Consider the following 14,225-nt stretch of genomic DNA (forward strand, 5'->3'; position numbering starts at 1 on the left):
TGAAGCAATTTGTCAGGATTCTCAGGCGTTCCAGCTATCACTATTTTTAGGGGTCCAAATTCTCAGGCAGTCTGGATGTTTGGACTTCTATGTATTAAAGGACATTGCTGAACTAAACATGTATACTCTGGAGGAAAGGAGAAACAGGGGTGATATGATACAGACGTTCAAATATTTGAAAGGTATTAATCCGCAAACGACCCTTTTCCGGAGAGGAGAAGGTGGTAGAACGAGAGGACATGAAATGAGATTGAAGGGGGGCAGACTCAAGAAAAATGTCAGGAAGTATTTTTTCACGGAGAGAGTAGTGGATGCTTGGAATGCCCTCTGCGGGAGGTGGTGGAAATGAAAACGGTAACGGAATTCAAACATGCATGGGATAAGCATAAAAGAATCCTGTGCAGAATGGATCCTCAGGAGCTTAGTCAAGATCGGGAGGCAGGGCAGACTTATACGGTCTGTGCCAGAGCCGGTGGTGGGAAGTGGGACTGGTGATTGGGAGGCAGGGATAGTGCTGGGCAGACTTATACGGTCTGTGCCAGAGCCGGTGGTGGGAGGCGGGAATAGTGCTGGGCAGACTTATACGGTCTGTGCCCTGAAGAGCACAGGTACAAATCAAAGTAGGGTATACACAAAAAGTAGCACATACGAGTTATCTTGTTGGGCAGACTGGATGGACCGTGCAGGTCTTTTTCTGCCGTCATCTACTATGTTACTATGTTAAAAAGATGGTTCTTTAAAAGACTACAATACATCTACAGGATCACCTTTATTGACAAGTTTATTCATGCATTCAAGAAATGAAGGAAACTGGCGAGGCAAGACTTCCCTTGGCTGAATCCATGCCGATTCTTGTCAACATTATCTTGGGCTTGTCAGGGCCTAACCTGAAATTTAGCCTAACTGAGGCTTCAGGGCCTACTCAAGCGTGTCAGCCAAAAACTTCTGGGAAATATTACATCCCTGGTGATGTTAGTGTTTGAGGCTTTTTATACATGTTTTTAACATCTGTGCTTCAGTTTAACAAAAGGACACCAGGACCAGTGCTCAAGTACAAAAAAAAAAAAAAAAAACAGCCCAACTAGGGACGACTTCCCTATGAAGAAAGATTAAGGAGGCTAGGGCTATTCAGCTTGGAGAAGAGACGGCTGAGGGGAGACATGATAGAGATATATAAAATAATGAGTGGAGTGGAACAGGTGGGCTCGATGGACCCTTGGTCTTCTCCCAGTATGGCATTACTTATGACATCATAAGGCGGAACACAGCGAAGGGAAGGCTAGAGACGTCGGGAGCGCCGCCTCCTTCACTGACGCTGCTGGACCGCCACGGAGGTAAATTTAAAAAGAAAAAAAAAAGAAAAGGGATGTTGGGGGGGGGGGGGAGAAGAGTGCGGGCAGTTGAATAATGGGAGCGGGAGGGCGAGGTGAGCATGGTGCGGTGGCACCCCCCCCCCCCCCCCCAGAGGGAGGCGCCCCCTGCCATGCTTACCCCGCTTACCGTGTTGGCACGGCCCTGGGGTGAGTAGTAGTAGCCTGACGCCGCCTCTGCGGCCAACTGAGCGACGAGTATGGGAAAAGAGAACCTCCATGACATAGGACCGCAACTGAAGCAGAGTCTTCAGGGTAAATCCAGGTTTCAGTTAGGGCAAGCAGATGAAGGGTATGAGAGATAAAGAAATCATGGATGTAGGAGAGTTTGTTGCAGACAGAGCGGGCATTCCATAGAGCACAAGAGAAGGGCAGAGAAGAAGGGGGTGGAGAGGAATAGAAATAAGATTGGAGGTATCATAGTAAGGCCTGCACGAATAGGATGAGGGCTGATGTGGGGGACCAGGATTGGGATTAATGTCACCAGAGAGCAGGAGGAGTAGGAGAGTACGGAGGAGAGTAGAAGAGGTATGATGACAGCGACGAAGGCGAGATGTATTTAGGTAAAAAGGCGAGGGGTGAATGGAAGGAAGGAAGTGTTGAAGGTTGAGAGCTATGAAGGGGTTGGAAAATAAAAAATAAAAAAAAGAAGGTGAGGAGAGGGATAGAGAGGTGATGAATACAGAGGGAAGACAATGTATTCCTACGGTGGAAAGTGGTTTCATGAGGAGAAACAGATTGGGAAGGGATAGTGCCAAGAAGAGCAGGTGTACAGGAGCCATAATAGCACATTATGGTACAGAAATGCTCAGAATAAGCTGAAGGGGTGGAGGTGTTCAGATAGGCTCAGAGCGATTAGGAGGGAGATGGTATAGGCATTAGAGGTAATAGCCAATAATACAATTCAGGGTAATGCATATGCAGTAGTAGAATAGCCAATAGTAGACAGATAGCTAGACAGTTAGCTAACAGTCACAGAGTTCAGGCAAGAAAGGCTGGATGCTGGAACAAAGGAGTATAGGTTGCAGGATTGGATTTTAAGCTGCAGGCCAGAACAGAGGGTGCAGGCCACTGAGAATTTTAATTCAAAGCCAACGGTCTAAAGGTTCGTTCAACTCCCATTTCTAGGTGAAATCATCCATCTGACCACAATGGAAGTTAGGAATAAGGGGTGCAGGCTAGAACAAATGATGCAGGCCACTGAGGATTTTAATTCAAAGCCAACGGTCGAATGGTTCGTTCAACTCCATCTGGTCCAGGTGACTTACTATTCTTCAAATTTAAAACGAATCGGAGAAAATTTTTCTTCACCCAACGTGTAATTAGACTCTGGAATTCATTGCCGGAGAACGTGGTACGGGCGGTTAGCTTGACGGAGTTTAAAAAGGGGTTAGATAGATTCCTAAAGGACAAGTCCATAGACCGCTATTAAATGGACTGGAAAAATTCCTCATTTTTAGGTACAACTTGTCTGGAATGTTTTTACGTTTGGGGAGCGTGCCAGGTGCCCTTGACCTGGATTGGCCACTGTCGGTGACAGGATGCTGGGCTAGATGGACCTTTGGTCTTTCCCAGTATGGCACTACTTATGTACTTATGTACTTATGTTGATTTGGCTAAGTATGTCTTCCAAGTTCATTGAGATCTTTCAGTTCCTCTACATCAGCCTTGAAAACTATTTCTGGTACAAGTAGATCTTCTTCCATAAAGACTGAAGCAAAGAATTCAGTCTCTCTGCTATGGTCTTATTCTTGCCGAGTGGCACTTTTGCTCCTTCATAATCCAACAGTCCTATAGATTCCCTCACAGGCTAACTGCTTGATATACTTGAAAAAGTTGCTGCAGAGGCAAAACCTCACAGTAATAAGTTTCTCTTCATATTGTCTTTTAGCCTTCTTTATCAATCCTTTACATCTAAACTTGCCAATGCTCGTGTTCCTTCTTATTTTCTTCATTCGGGTCCTTTTTCCATTTTTTGGAGGATGTTCTTTTGGCTCTGATAACCTCTTTCACTTCACCTAACCGTGCTGGCTGTTTGCCATTCTTTACACTTTTGTAAATATGTGGAATGCTTCTGGTCTATGTTTCCAAGATGGTATTTTTAGACAACGTCCGTGCTTGATTTAAAGTTCTAACATTTACAGCCAATCCTTTTAGCTTCTTTTTAACCAAAAAGGATCATTCTTCTGTAGCACAGAAAACTTATATACACACACACACACACACTCCTAGTATATATGTCCTGGGGAAACCCTAGCCAGTCAGGTTTTCAGGCTATACACAATGAATGTTCAGGACATTTATGTGCATACATTGCCTCCTTGGTATGTAGATCTACCTCAAGGCTCTCAACATCAGGAGATATAAGGGAGGAAGAGAATACTGGGAGTGTTTATATATATATATATATATATATATATATATATATATATATATATATATATATATATATATATATACACACACACACACACATATATAATCACTGCTGTCAGTTATGCACATAACTAGGAGCCACACCCACGCCTCAGTCATACATACTCCCCCCTTGCCTTTTGTCTACACTAATGTGCACAAAAGGGTTTATACTTGTGAGTACTTCATTGTAAAATTGTCCTTTAACTTGTTATCCAAGCTCCCATTTCTCCTTTCACATTCCATTTCCACCCTCTCACCTCCTTCAAAGACCCGGCCCCTTCATTTCTCTCTCACCTTCTCCATAATCCTCTGCCCCTTTCAACTGCCGCCCCCCCCCCCCCCCAACCCTTTCAAAGTCCATCAAAACTGTCTCTCCTCCCCACCTTTTTGCACTCACCCTCAAACTTTATTCATATCCCTCACCCATTCATTCACTTAGTCCCCATTATCTTCCTAATCCCTTATCAATTTCTTAGTCCCCACTATGCCCCCACCTAATCCCCACCTTACCCAGTCCCTGTGTCCTCACTCATGCAGAATCCCACTCAGCTACAAATTTGAACTTATAGCCTGAATACCCAGCCAGTCTTAGAGTTTGTCTTCTGGGCTCCTACCCAGTCTGAATCCCTGCTCTCAGGTATCCCTATGTCATCAGTGTCTGCCCTTATGTTTCTTTCTCCACTTCCCCAAGATCCACCCATCTACTTCCTTCTCCATTATCACCACATTTCCTCATCCTATACCCAGCATCCAACCCTATGCCACTGCTTATGACCTTACTTCTCCATCTCCCACAATATTTCTCATTGTCTCCCTTCCCATTCCTCCAGCATCTGCCACTCTCAGCCTTGATTCCAAGACACGGCATCAGCCCTGTTACGATCAATGCTTGAAAACAGCATCAGAAAAATTTCCCTTCACTTTCGCCACTACGCCGTTTTCTTCTAAAAATGCTGCAAAGCTGGAATTACCGCCGTCATAACAGTACAGCAGCAGGAATGAAGCAAAAACTTGTTTTTGGATAACAGTGGGATACAAGAATGCATAAATAAATAAAAAATGTTCCACTGCTGTGAAAGGCAAACCAGAGAGGTAGGTTTTAGTGCCCAAGCTTGGGAGTCCTGAGCCACCACCAAGTCCAGAGGATCTCTGATGGAAAGAAAACAATCGTAGAGCTTAGTAGTTGGTGTGGATAGGCAGAGTAGATAAAAGCCATATGGCTTTTATCTGCCATCATTTTCTATATTTTTTCTAATATTTCAAGTCATGAACTGAAGGGCTCCCAATGTCTCAAAGCGAGACAGGTCTTCTCTTGCCAACAGGACAACTAAGAGTAAGCAGTGTTATGAAGACTGCATGTGTATTAAAGCAATTTGCATGTTTAAATTAATTAGGCTCCTTAGTCTCACTCTTTGTCTTCCATCAATCCCATAGGAATAAGTTCTAAGCAAAGGAGACGTACCTTGGAATGTATAGGTCTTTCCAGCATTTGTAACACCATAGGTGAAAATGAGACGATTCTGCCCCTCCAAAAATTCTTTTACAGACTCTCTCACAGTACCTTCAAAAAATTCTGCCTGTGTTGTTTCTGGTCCAAACACCTAAATGAGAGTTAACAAAAGAAGCCATCTGAAAACTGAACATACCAATTGTCAAAATATAATCAAAACAAATATTTTACAAAAATATTCTATTTAAAATGTAGCCATCTTCTGAAGACATTTATGTTCCACCTAGCTTTCTCTGAAGAGAGGATTTGAGTTCTCTGAATAATTGTTTTACTTATGAACTGCTACTGTTCTGTGAACAGTATGCATTTAAAAAAAAAAATGTTGATTATGATTTTGTACATCATTTGAAGCTATGGACAGAGTAGACTTAAACTGATCTATACATGGATACCCTGTTCTACTGCTATCTTCCTTATCATCCAAAAGAATGTGTGTGCAATGAAAGACTCATGTATAGAAGAGTCTGTACTCAACAGGATACTGCCAGGAAGTAAAACAGAATTCTCAGAGAGCACCAGCATCTCATAATTGGTTTGTATGGTCTTGTTTTTGACTTGTCTTAATGTTGTAAATTGCACTGCATGTTTTTATGGAAATGCAGTATAAAAGATTTTATAAAAACATACATAGAAATTTAAAATTTGACCGATTCTTTTCCAGGTTACTTTCCTTGGTGATGTCTTACATGTTCATAATTTTTTGATATTGTCTTTATGAACAGATTCACCATGAAGCTTGACATATGCACCTTACATTCTGGTAATATTCCAATTATAATAAAATGTCCAAATGCCATCATGCATAACTAGAACAGCAAGATAAACATGAGAATAGGCACATTAAAAATAGAAAGGCAATATAATACTGTATTAGTACTGTATATAGAAGCATATTAGCAAATTCATATGAACATAAATACAATAGTGTCAGCAAAGTGCAAATGAACCAACTTAAGAAGCGGCAGAAGAGACATTGCAGTTGAGACATACAGGTAGATAGCATGAGTAAGACAAAGGCAGTGGGATAAATAAAAGCAGGTGGCTAGATTGAAGGAAAATGGCATTCTGTTATTCGATAGAAAATATATGTGCTAGATAAGGATGGGTCTCTGAACTAGTAAAACTACAAAGAGGAAAAAGCAAAGATTTCTTCACTGCTAAATGTAGTATGTTTGATTAACTGATGCACAGGCTTATTAGTTGAATATCAAAATGATCAGTCACCTATTTTACCTGTATTAATTCTGCACCAATGTAAACACAATTCTGCTGTACATAATTCTGCACAAGAAAAAGAAAAGCAGCACAGGTAATATCAGATGGCATCATCATCTCTTCTCCCCTGCACTGGAAAAACCCCTGAACTGGTGCCATAGTCGGGCCAAAATGCAAAGCTTGGAACCGAAAACTCTGTCCCTGCACACAAGCATAAATACATCCTGTGGAAATCCACAATAGGGATATGCAGGTAAGCTTCCGCAAGGTCCAGGAAAGTTAAAAACTCCCCTGGCCGAACCAATGCGATGACGTCTCCATATAAAAGTGCTGAACCCCCATGCAAGCGTTCACCTCTGAGGTCCAGAATATGCCAGAAGGAGCCCCTTTTCTTTGGGGACTAAAAAAAAAAAAAAAAAATAGATGGAATATTGCCTGTGACCGTTCTCTGCCAGCACCACAAGCTCCACTACCCTAAAAGCACAAAGGTGTTGAAGAGTGAGCCTGACTGCTTGCAGCTTTAGGGTGGAGCCACAGGGGGAGGCCATGAAAGCTTTGGGAACTGGACGGACAAACTCCAAGGAGTATCCCCCCTCTCACCTCCAGGACCCACTGATCCAAAGTGATGAGGGCTCACTCGTCCCAGAAGAGGAACAGCCTGCCCCCACACTGGGACATCTGAAAGGGCCAACACACCACGCTAGTTGAAGAGGAGTAGGTAGCACCGGACCTGCAAGGATAACAAGAGAAGCCCTGCTCTAACACCGAACGGATCGAAAACAACCTTCTCCTTTGAAGCTGCTGTGTGTTATGTCCCCTTCTGGCAAAGAGCAGGGGAGTCAGAGGACACGCCTCCACTATGTCCTTCACAAAGTTCTCGAAGTCCTTGCCAAAAAGCAAGCGCACCCTAAAGGACAACTGGCTCAACAACTTCTTGGAGACTGCATCTGCCTTCCAGTGGTGGAGCCACAGCCACCGGCGCCCCACCACCAAAGCAACGACAAGAGCGGGAAGCAAGGCACACCAGATCCTAAAGATCATCCATCAAAAAGCCAGACTCCAAACAAATCATCTCTGAGGACTCTGGGAACTGCTGCAACCACCCCAACATGGCTCATGCAACATAGCTGCCTGGACGCCCCTACGGAAAACACAAAGCGAAGCTACTGCTCCACTTTCATATCTTGAGGGCAGAACCACCCTGAAAAGGGACCGCAGTCACCTTACTGACTGCCATAATAAGGACGCCGACCTCCAGAGCAAAGGTATAAACCTGATCTAGCAACTAGGCACCACGAAGAGGGCCAGTCAGAACTTCCCAGTCCATCATCATGCGGATAAGAGCCTTGCATAAGGAAAAATGACTGGGGGGAGGGGCCTCAGCTATCCCCTCCAGCACCGTAACAAGAGAAGTAGTAATCTCAATAAGACAAGACAACTCCTCTCTACAGACCCTCGCATCAGAATCCAGAGGGGTCAGAAACCTCTGAACCTCCCCCCCCCCCCCCCCCAACATCAGGGGCCCTCGCATCAGAAACCTCCAAACCCCCCAAAGACACCGGCACCTCCAGAAGCACGCCTTCCACCCTGCGCCATTTGGTCCCCAAAGCGGCCCCAATGTGGGGTCCCCAGAGAAGACAAGGCCCCACCGTCTGCCATCAGGGCCTGCTTGACCATCTAAGCCAAGCTCTGGAGCTAAAAAACACACAACTTGAGGCCCCATAGGGTCCCCCCCCATCAGATGGACAAAGGGGGTAGGAAACCACAGCCCCCCACCTCCCCAACCCCAGAGGCAGAGCAAACCAGTTCCTGCTCCATTAAAACAGCAGCAAGAGAAACCTGTGACGCTAAAATGGCCACGGTTCTCATCAGACATTGGGTCATTTCCAAGTCAGAAACAGCCCATCACAATCAGGACACACAGAACCAGCAGGACCCTAAGTGCCACGGAAATTTGGGGGGGAGGGCAGAGGCCTGCTGAGCTTCAGGGAATTCCCTCAGCCTCAAGTCCAAGCAGCCCTGATACCCCCCCCCCCCCCCCCAGGGGTGTAAATTAGGAAAATCCCTCACCCTCAACTAAAAGAAATTTCCTCAATTAAGATCTGTGCTACTTTTTTTTTTTTTTTTTTTATTAAGGTCTTAAAGCTGCAGCAGGAGCTGCAATTCAGTTCTGTGTCCCTAACACAGGGAAAAGATGGCAGACTCCAAAAAGAAAACCCAAACGGAGCCTGGGATTGCAGGGGAACCCACACCCCCAGGCAAGATCCCAGGGGACAGAGCCTAAAGCTGCAACCAGTAGCACTATCAATACACATACATGCTCGATTAAGCACTGCACAAATCCGCAAGCCTAGGAGCAGCCCTTAGGTTTAACCACACTACACGGCCATGACCAGAAAAGCAGGGAGACAGACCAGGGACTCAAGAGGCACCAAACAGCAGCCTACCACCTGCTGGAGAGAGAAAAATACTGGAGTCTTCCAGAGGGCACCACAACTTATACCGGTGAGGTCACTCAGGGCCACCGAGAGACTGGGCCAGGCCCCCCTGCTGCCGCCCCACCCCCAATCACCACTCAGGTCGCCCGGCGCCACAGTCCCCGGTCTCACATGTCCGCGGCTCCGTCGACCGTCCGCCACCGGGCCCCCTGCATTGGCAGCGCCACGGCCTTACCTCCCTGTGAAAGCACAAGATCGCCACCCTTCGGGCTTTCCTTCCCTGTGTCTCACCCTCGCGGAAACAGGAAATTACATCAGACAAGGGCGGGACAGAGGAAGGGAAGGCCCGAAGGTAGGCGATCTTGCGCTTTCACAGGGAGGTGAGGCCACGGCGCTGCCGATTTGAATGAAGGGGGCCCGGTGGCGGACGGTCGACGGAGCCGAGGGCGGGGGGCGAGACAGGGGACTGTGGCGCCTGGCCCCCCTTGGAGGCCTGGGCCCAGGGAATTTTTCCCCCCTGCCACTCCCCCTCAGCGGCCCCGATGTCACTGGTAGAATTCATCTTTTCTCTATCGCCAGCTGCTAGTAGAACAGATAACAACCAATTTGTGCAGAATGGTTGAGCTGATCCTGAGAACATTTTACTTACTATAATTTTCCCAGTGTTATTACTAGCTTCTTTCAGTAATAAGTTTGGACCTAACCTGGGAGTGCATGGACTAGAAACGTTTGAGATTAATATTCATACAAATTACGTTTGTGTTCTAATGCCTTAAAAAACACAAAAGGATATTATTTTATATACGATGTATTTCTTACACGTGAAAATGTAAACTTCTGTGCCAACTGTGTACAGTCTTTTTCACTCAGTCGATCCATTGAGTTCCTTGGGGCTTTCAGCAAAATACTGGAGTTGTCTTGAATAGTTATACAGTCCTAAAAGTGTTAAAATAGAAAGTTTCATTAAGTGTGAACACAAAAAAAACACACACACCACAAAGCATTGTCATAAATCCATATCCCAAATGAAGCTTTTACATACCCGAGACTCATTTTGCTCGATTTCCACAGCACTAAATGGTTTAACTCGGACATAAACTTGAAGAGGTTCTCTGCCTTCCACACTGTTCCTCTTTAAGATGCATAGAGGAAACAAAATGGAAAGAATTAACAAGAATTATTACTCAACTCAATAGATATTTGCCAACAGTATAATTGAAAGTTTGAGTTGATGCAGTCAGGTGCTGAATGCTGAGGAAGGCAATTTTAAGCAACACAGCTATGGTTTATTGTACTATGGAGCATATTTTCAAAGCACTTAGACTTACAATGAAATTTATGGAACTTTAAGTCTAAGTGCTTTGAAAATGAGCTCCTTTATATGTCCACCTTTTACTCGAAAATAGCAAAGTGATTTGCACAGTATTTCTTCAGCGAAAACCAAACCAAAAAGCATGCGTTTAGTTTCTAGAACTTCCAACCAAACTCAATTAAAAGCATAAGTTATGAGTGAAATATGCCCATGGAGTTTCAATGTATACAACACATATAAAGCAACATATGGTTCCACACCATTCCCATTTGTGCTATCTGCCAGAGAAACCACAGTAGACTTGTAAATGCAACATGCTCATGCTTTTTAAATATGTACCCTGTATGCCAATAATTCCTAGAAGGATCCACTGTGTACATCTAGTAGCGCTACAAAGTAACTAGTAGTAGTAATGGTTGTAATTGATGAATATATAGTTTCTTTGATGAAAAATACTATAGTTTTTTTTCCTTAAAAAAATGCTTATAAAATAACCCTACTTACAAGTACAAAACTCTAGCGTAGGTGCTTTTAAGGGTGGGTTATGGGCAGAGCCATGACTTACCCACTCTGCTTCCCCCCCCCCCCCCCCCACCCTCCCTTGCAGCAGAGATGCAGCACACTGCTATAACCATCAGTCCTTCTCTGTTCTCGTAAAATCAATGGAGTTCCTTTCCTATTCTGTGTGTTTTAGTCTATAGACTGCTTTGAGCGTTCACCCCATTAAGCAGTATATTAAGCATGCTGTAAACAATTTACATCAGCTTCTAAGCAGATATAAAATGTACACTGCTTCATTAACTAAATGATTTCTGTAGCTTCTTTGCGGCAACTTTGCAAAAGACAAGTCTCTTTTTGGGTTTTTTGTTTTTTTAATATATAAGTACACATATAAGTATACATGTAACACAGAATCTCAAAACCTCAAATCAATGAGACTACTTTCTGTATATAAAAAATACACACTGCTGACTTTTTTTAGTTTTTAAAACAAACAGATGAAGGCAACCAAACTAGTAATGGGGATGGATCAACTACCTATGAGAAAAGGCTAAAGAGGTTAGGGCTCTTCATCCTGGAGAAGAGATGATTGAGGGGAAGATAAAGGCGTATTTTCAAAGCAGACTTATAAAGTTGCACCTATGGAACTCTTAAGTCTAAGTGCTTTGAAAGCGAGACCCAAAACATCAATGTAATGGAGCAAGCAAAAATTCGTCTTGCAATCCCCTTCCTTAAAAGAGAGCAGGAAAAAAAAAAAAAAAGGACAGGCTAAGATAAAGAGCTAAAACCCTCCTGGAAATACAGCACCCAGAAGTCGTGTGATAGCAGCTACTTCTACATTTTGAGGCTGATATTATACTGAGCAGTAGTAAATTACCAAGAACTAAAACAGAAGTAGTTTTCTTACCTGACTTGGGGCAGAACTTAAGCATACTAAGGAAAACTCTTCTAAGAGGTTGGTCCGAAGATCTTCCACCTGAACTGGGTCTGTTCTTAAACAGTCCGCTGTGCCAGTCATGTACGATGGTCTGAGAGGTGCCAATTGATTTCCATGAGGCTCCATGTCTGCAAATAAGGAAAACAGCACAATTTTAAACACTTCATGTCTGTCTAAAGAAGATAAAACAGAGGTGGGCAGCATGCAGCCCACCACTGAATTTTATGCCGCCTGAGAGATCATGGGAAGTATACACAGAAAACCAGCTGCACAAAATTCATTTAATCACAGTTTTGTCAGAGGAACAGTTGGACTTGTTTGATAGGGTTAGCAAAAGTTTGAAAAGGCAGAAGTATACAATAACAGACAATTCTGGTAAACAATTTATGTATATTTTGTTGGCAGTGAATTATATGGCTAACTTGTAACTTTCTGTTAACATGCTAGTGATAGTACTGACATTTAAGAGGCCTTCTTTATATAAAGATTGCCCTCTGTTCTAAAACATGAAAACATTTTTACTATATTAAAATATTTTTAAATACAAAGGCAATATAAAATCTAAATTATAAGCAGTTAAAATTGCGTTTCTGCAATTCAAAAATATCAATATGCCTTTCTTAAACATAATCCAGGTTGTCATTCTGAAATGTGGTCTAAACATACAATTTAGGGCTGCATTTCAATTAAAAGCATTTTAATAATGACTAGCAGCACAAAAGTATTTTATTTCTTTCCATCTGTGGCTCCTTGTGACTCTGGGCAAGTCAGTTAAACCTGCACTGCCCCAGGTACAAAATAATTACCTTTGATTGTACCACCTTTCTGTGGTTACATCAAATCCCATCCCCCTTCCCTAAGGAAAAATTAGTTCTTACCTGATAATTTTTCTTTCCATTGGTCCTAACAGATCAATCCAAAGACTTATGGGTTCTGTCCTCCTACCAGGAGAAAGAGAGAACGTCTTGAGATCTGCTATACATGATCCTGTGCAACAGTCCCTATCTCAGTATTGTTGATACCATAGCAGTGAAGAACCAAATACTCGCATCAAGCACTCTCCTGCCTCTGACAACTCAAGCCGAACTCAAAAACAAAGGCAAAATGCCAACAGTGAACCTAGAAACTAGAAACAAAGGGAGCCACAGCCACCGAATGACAGAGGTGTGAGGAAAACCCCATAAAGGTAAACCAGAGACAGAAGGTCAGGCCTCTGGATTGATCTGTTGGGACTAATAGAAAAAAAAAAAAAAAAAAAAAAAAGTTACCAGGTAAGAACAAATTTTTCCTACCATAGCGTCCCACAGATCAAGAGTCTTGTGGGATGTACCAAAGCAGTCCTCAAGTAGGAGAGGACCCAGCAACTCCAGCTGATAAAACCGAAGACCCAAAAGCAGCATCCCCGCGTGCCACATCCCAAAAATAATGCTTCAAAAAGTTGTGGACCGAGGACCACGTCACCAATTGTCAGTATCCATTGAAGAAATATGCCAGAGACTCGGCGAAGGAAGTGGCCTGTGCCCTCAGAAGTGGCAGAGGCAACTTCTCCAGATTAACCACCCAAACAAACGCACGCAGTAGACCGACCACCCGGTTCATCACCTGCAGGATCTTGAACAATGAAGCTCGGATCACCTAGTTATCCAGGTACGGGTGCACCCAGACTCCCTCCTTCCAGAGGAAGGCCATCACCACCATGACCTTGGAAAAAAAGTCCAAACAGCCATGGCCAGGCCAAAAGTGCATCGCCTGGAATTGAAAGTGCTGCCCCAAGACCGCAAAGTGAAGGAAATGCTGGTGAGGAGGCCAAATGGAAATGTGCAGATAAGCCTCCTTGAGATCCAGAGAAGTCAGGAATTGTCCTGCTGAACAGCAGTAACCACAGCCTGCAGAGTTTCCACAGTAAAATGCCAGATCCACAGCGCCTTGTTGACATACTTGAGATTCAGCACGGGATATAAGGTTCCACCCTTCCTGGGTACCACGAAGTAAATGGAATAACAGCCAAGGCTGCACTCCGCCAACAGATCTGGAAGCACTGCCCCAAGCCGAACCAAAACAGGGTGCCTCAGACAGCTGCCACCTTGGCAGGCACCTTGCAGGGCCACTCCATGAATAAATCTGGAAGGGAACACATGAACTCCAGCTTGTAATCACCTCGGATCACCTCTAGAATCCATTCCCTGGCCCACTTCCCCAAGAAGAGGGACAACGGCCTCCGATAGGAGGGAGATGGACCAGGAAACCATCATTGGGCCGCCTGAGCGGCTGGGGTGAGAGTGGAGGAGGCGCCAGAGCGCCTCTCACCCCAAAAGGGCTGCTGAAAACAGGCCTTCTGAAAAGAAGCATAACAAACCAGCTGGTAGCTTTCGGCCTCCTGGAAATGCAACCTGGGCTGCCCAGCTCAGAAAGGAGCTTGCTGAACAACCGCTGCCACTTTGACTCCACCAGATCCTTCACAATCTTGTCCAGCTTGGCCCCGAATAGGGATTTCCCTCGAAAGGGCAAACAAGCCAGATGGGAC

The 14,225-nt window shown here is 44.3% G+C and overlaps 1 protein-coding gene across 2 annotated transcripts in view; it reads right to left on the minus strand.

Moving 5' to 3' along the window:
* The window catches only part of KIF20B (kinesin family member 20B), a 274,317-nt gene that overhangs the window by 229,947 nt on the left and 30,145 nt on the right, over positions 1-14,225 (minus strand). The window contains exons 1-5 of one of the 2 annotated variants that reach the window (XM_030203052.1): positions 12,580-12,642; positions 11,672-11,829; positions 9,994-10,083; positions 9,771-9,887; positions 5,251-5,389 (exon numbers count right to left, since the gene is read on the minus strand). In XM_030203052.1, the coding sequence (XP_030058912.1) occupies positions 5,251-5,389; positions 9,771-9,887; positions 9,994-10,083; positions 11,672-11,827 (502 nt within the window). In that variant the 5' untranslated portion in view covers positions 11,828-11,829; positions 12,580-12,642. Of the gene's footprint in view, positions 1-5,250; positions 5,390-9,770; positions 9,888-9,993; positions 10,084-11,671; positions 11,830-12,579; positions 12,643-14,225 lie in introns of those variants that run through there. The other variant, XM_030203051.1, reaches the window with a different exon arrangement.

Source organism: Microcaecilia unicolor, chromosome 5 (assembly GCF_901765095.1).
Source record: "Microcaecilia unicolor chromosome 5, aMicUni1.1, whole genome shotgun sequence".
NCBI classification, from domain to species: Eukaryota; Metazoa; Chordata; class Amphibia; order Gymnophiona; family Siphonopidae; genus Microcaecilia; species Microcaecilia unicolor.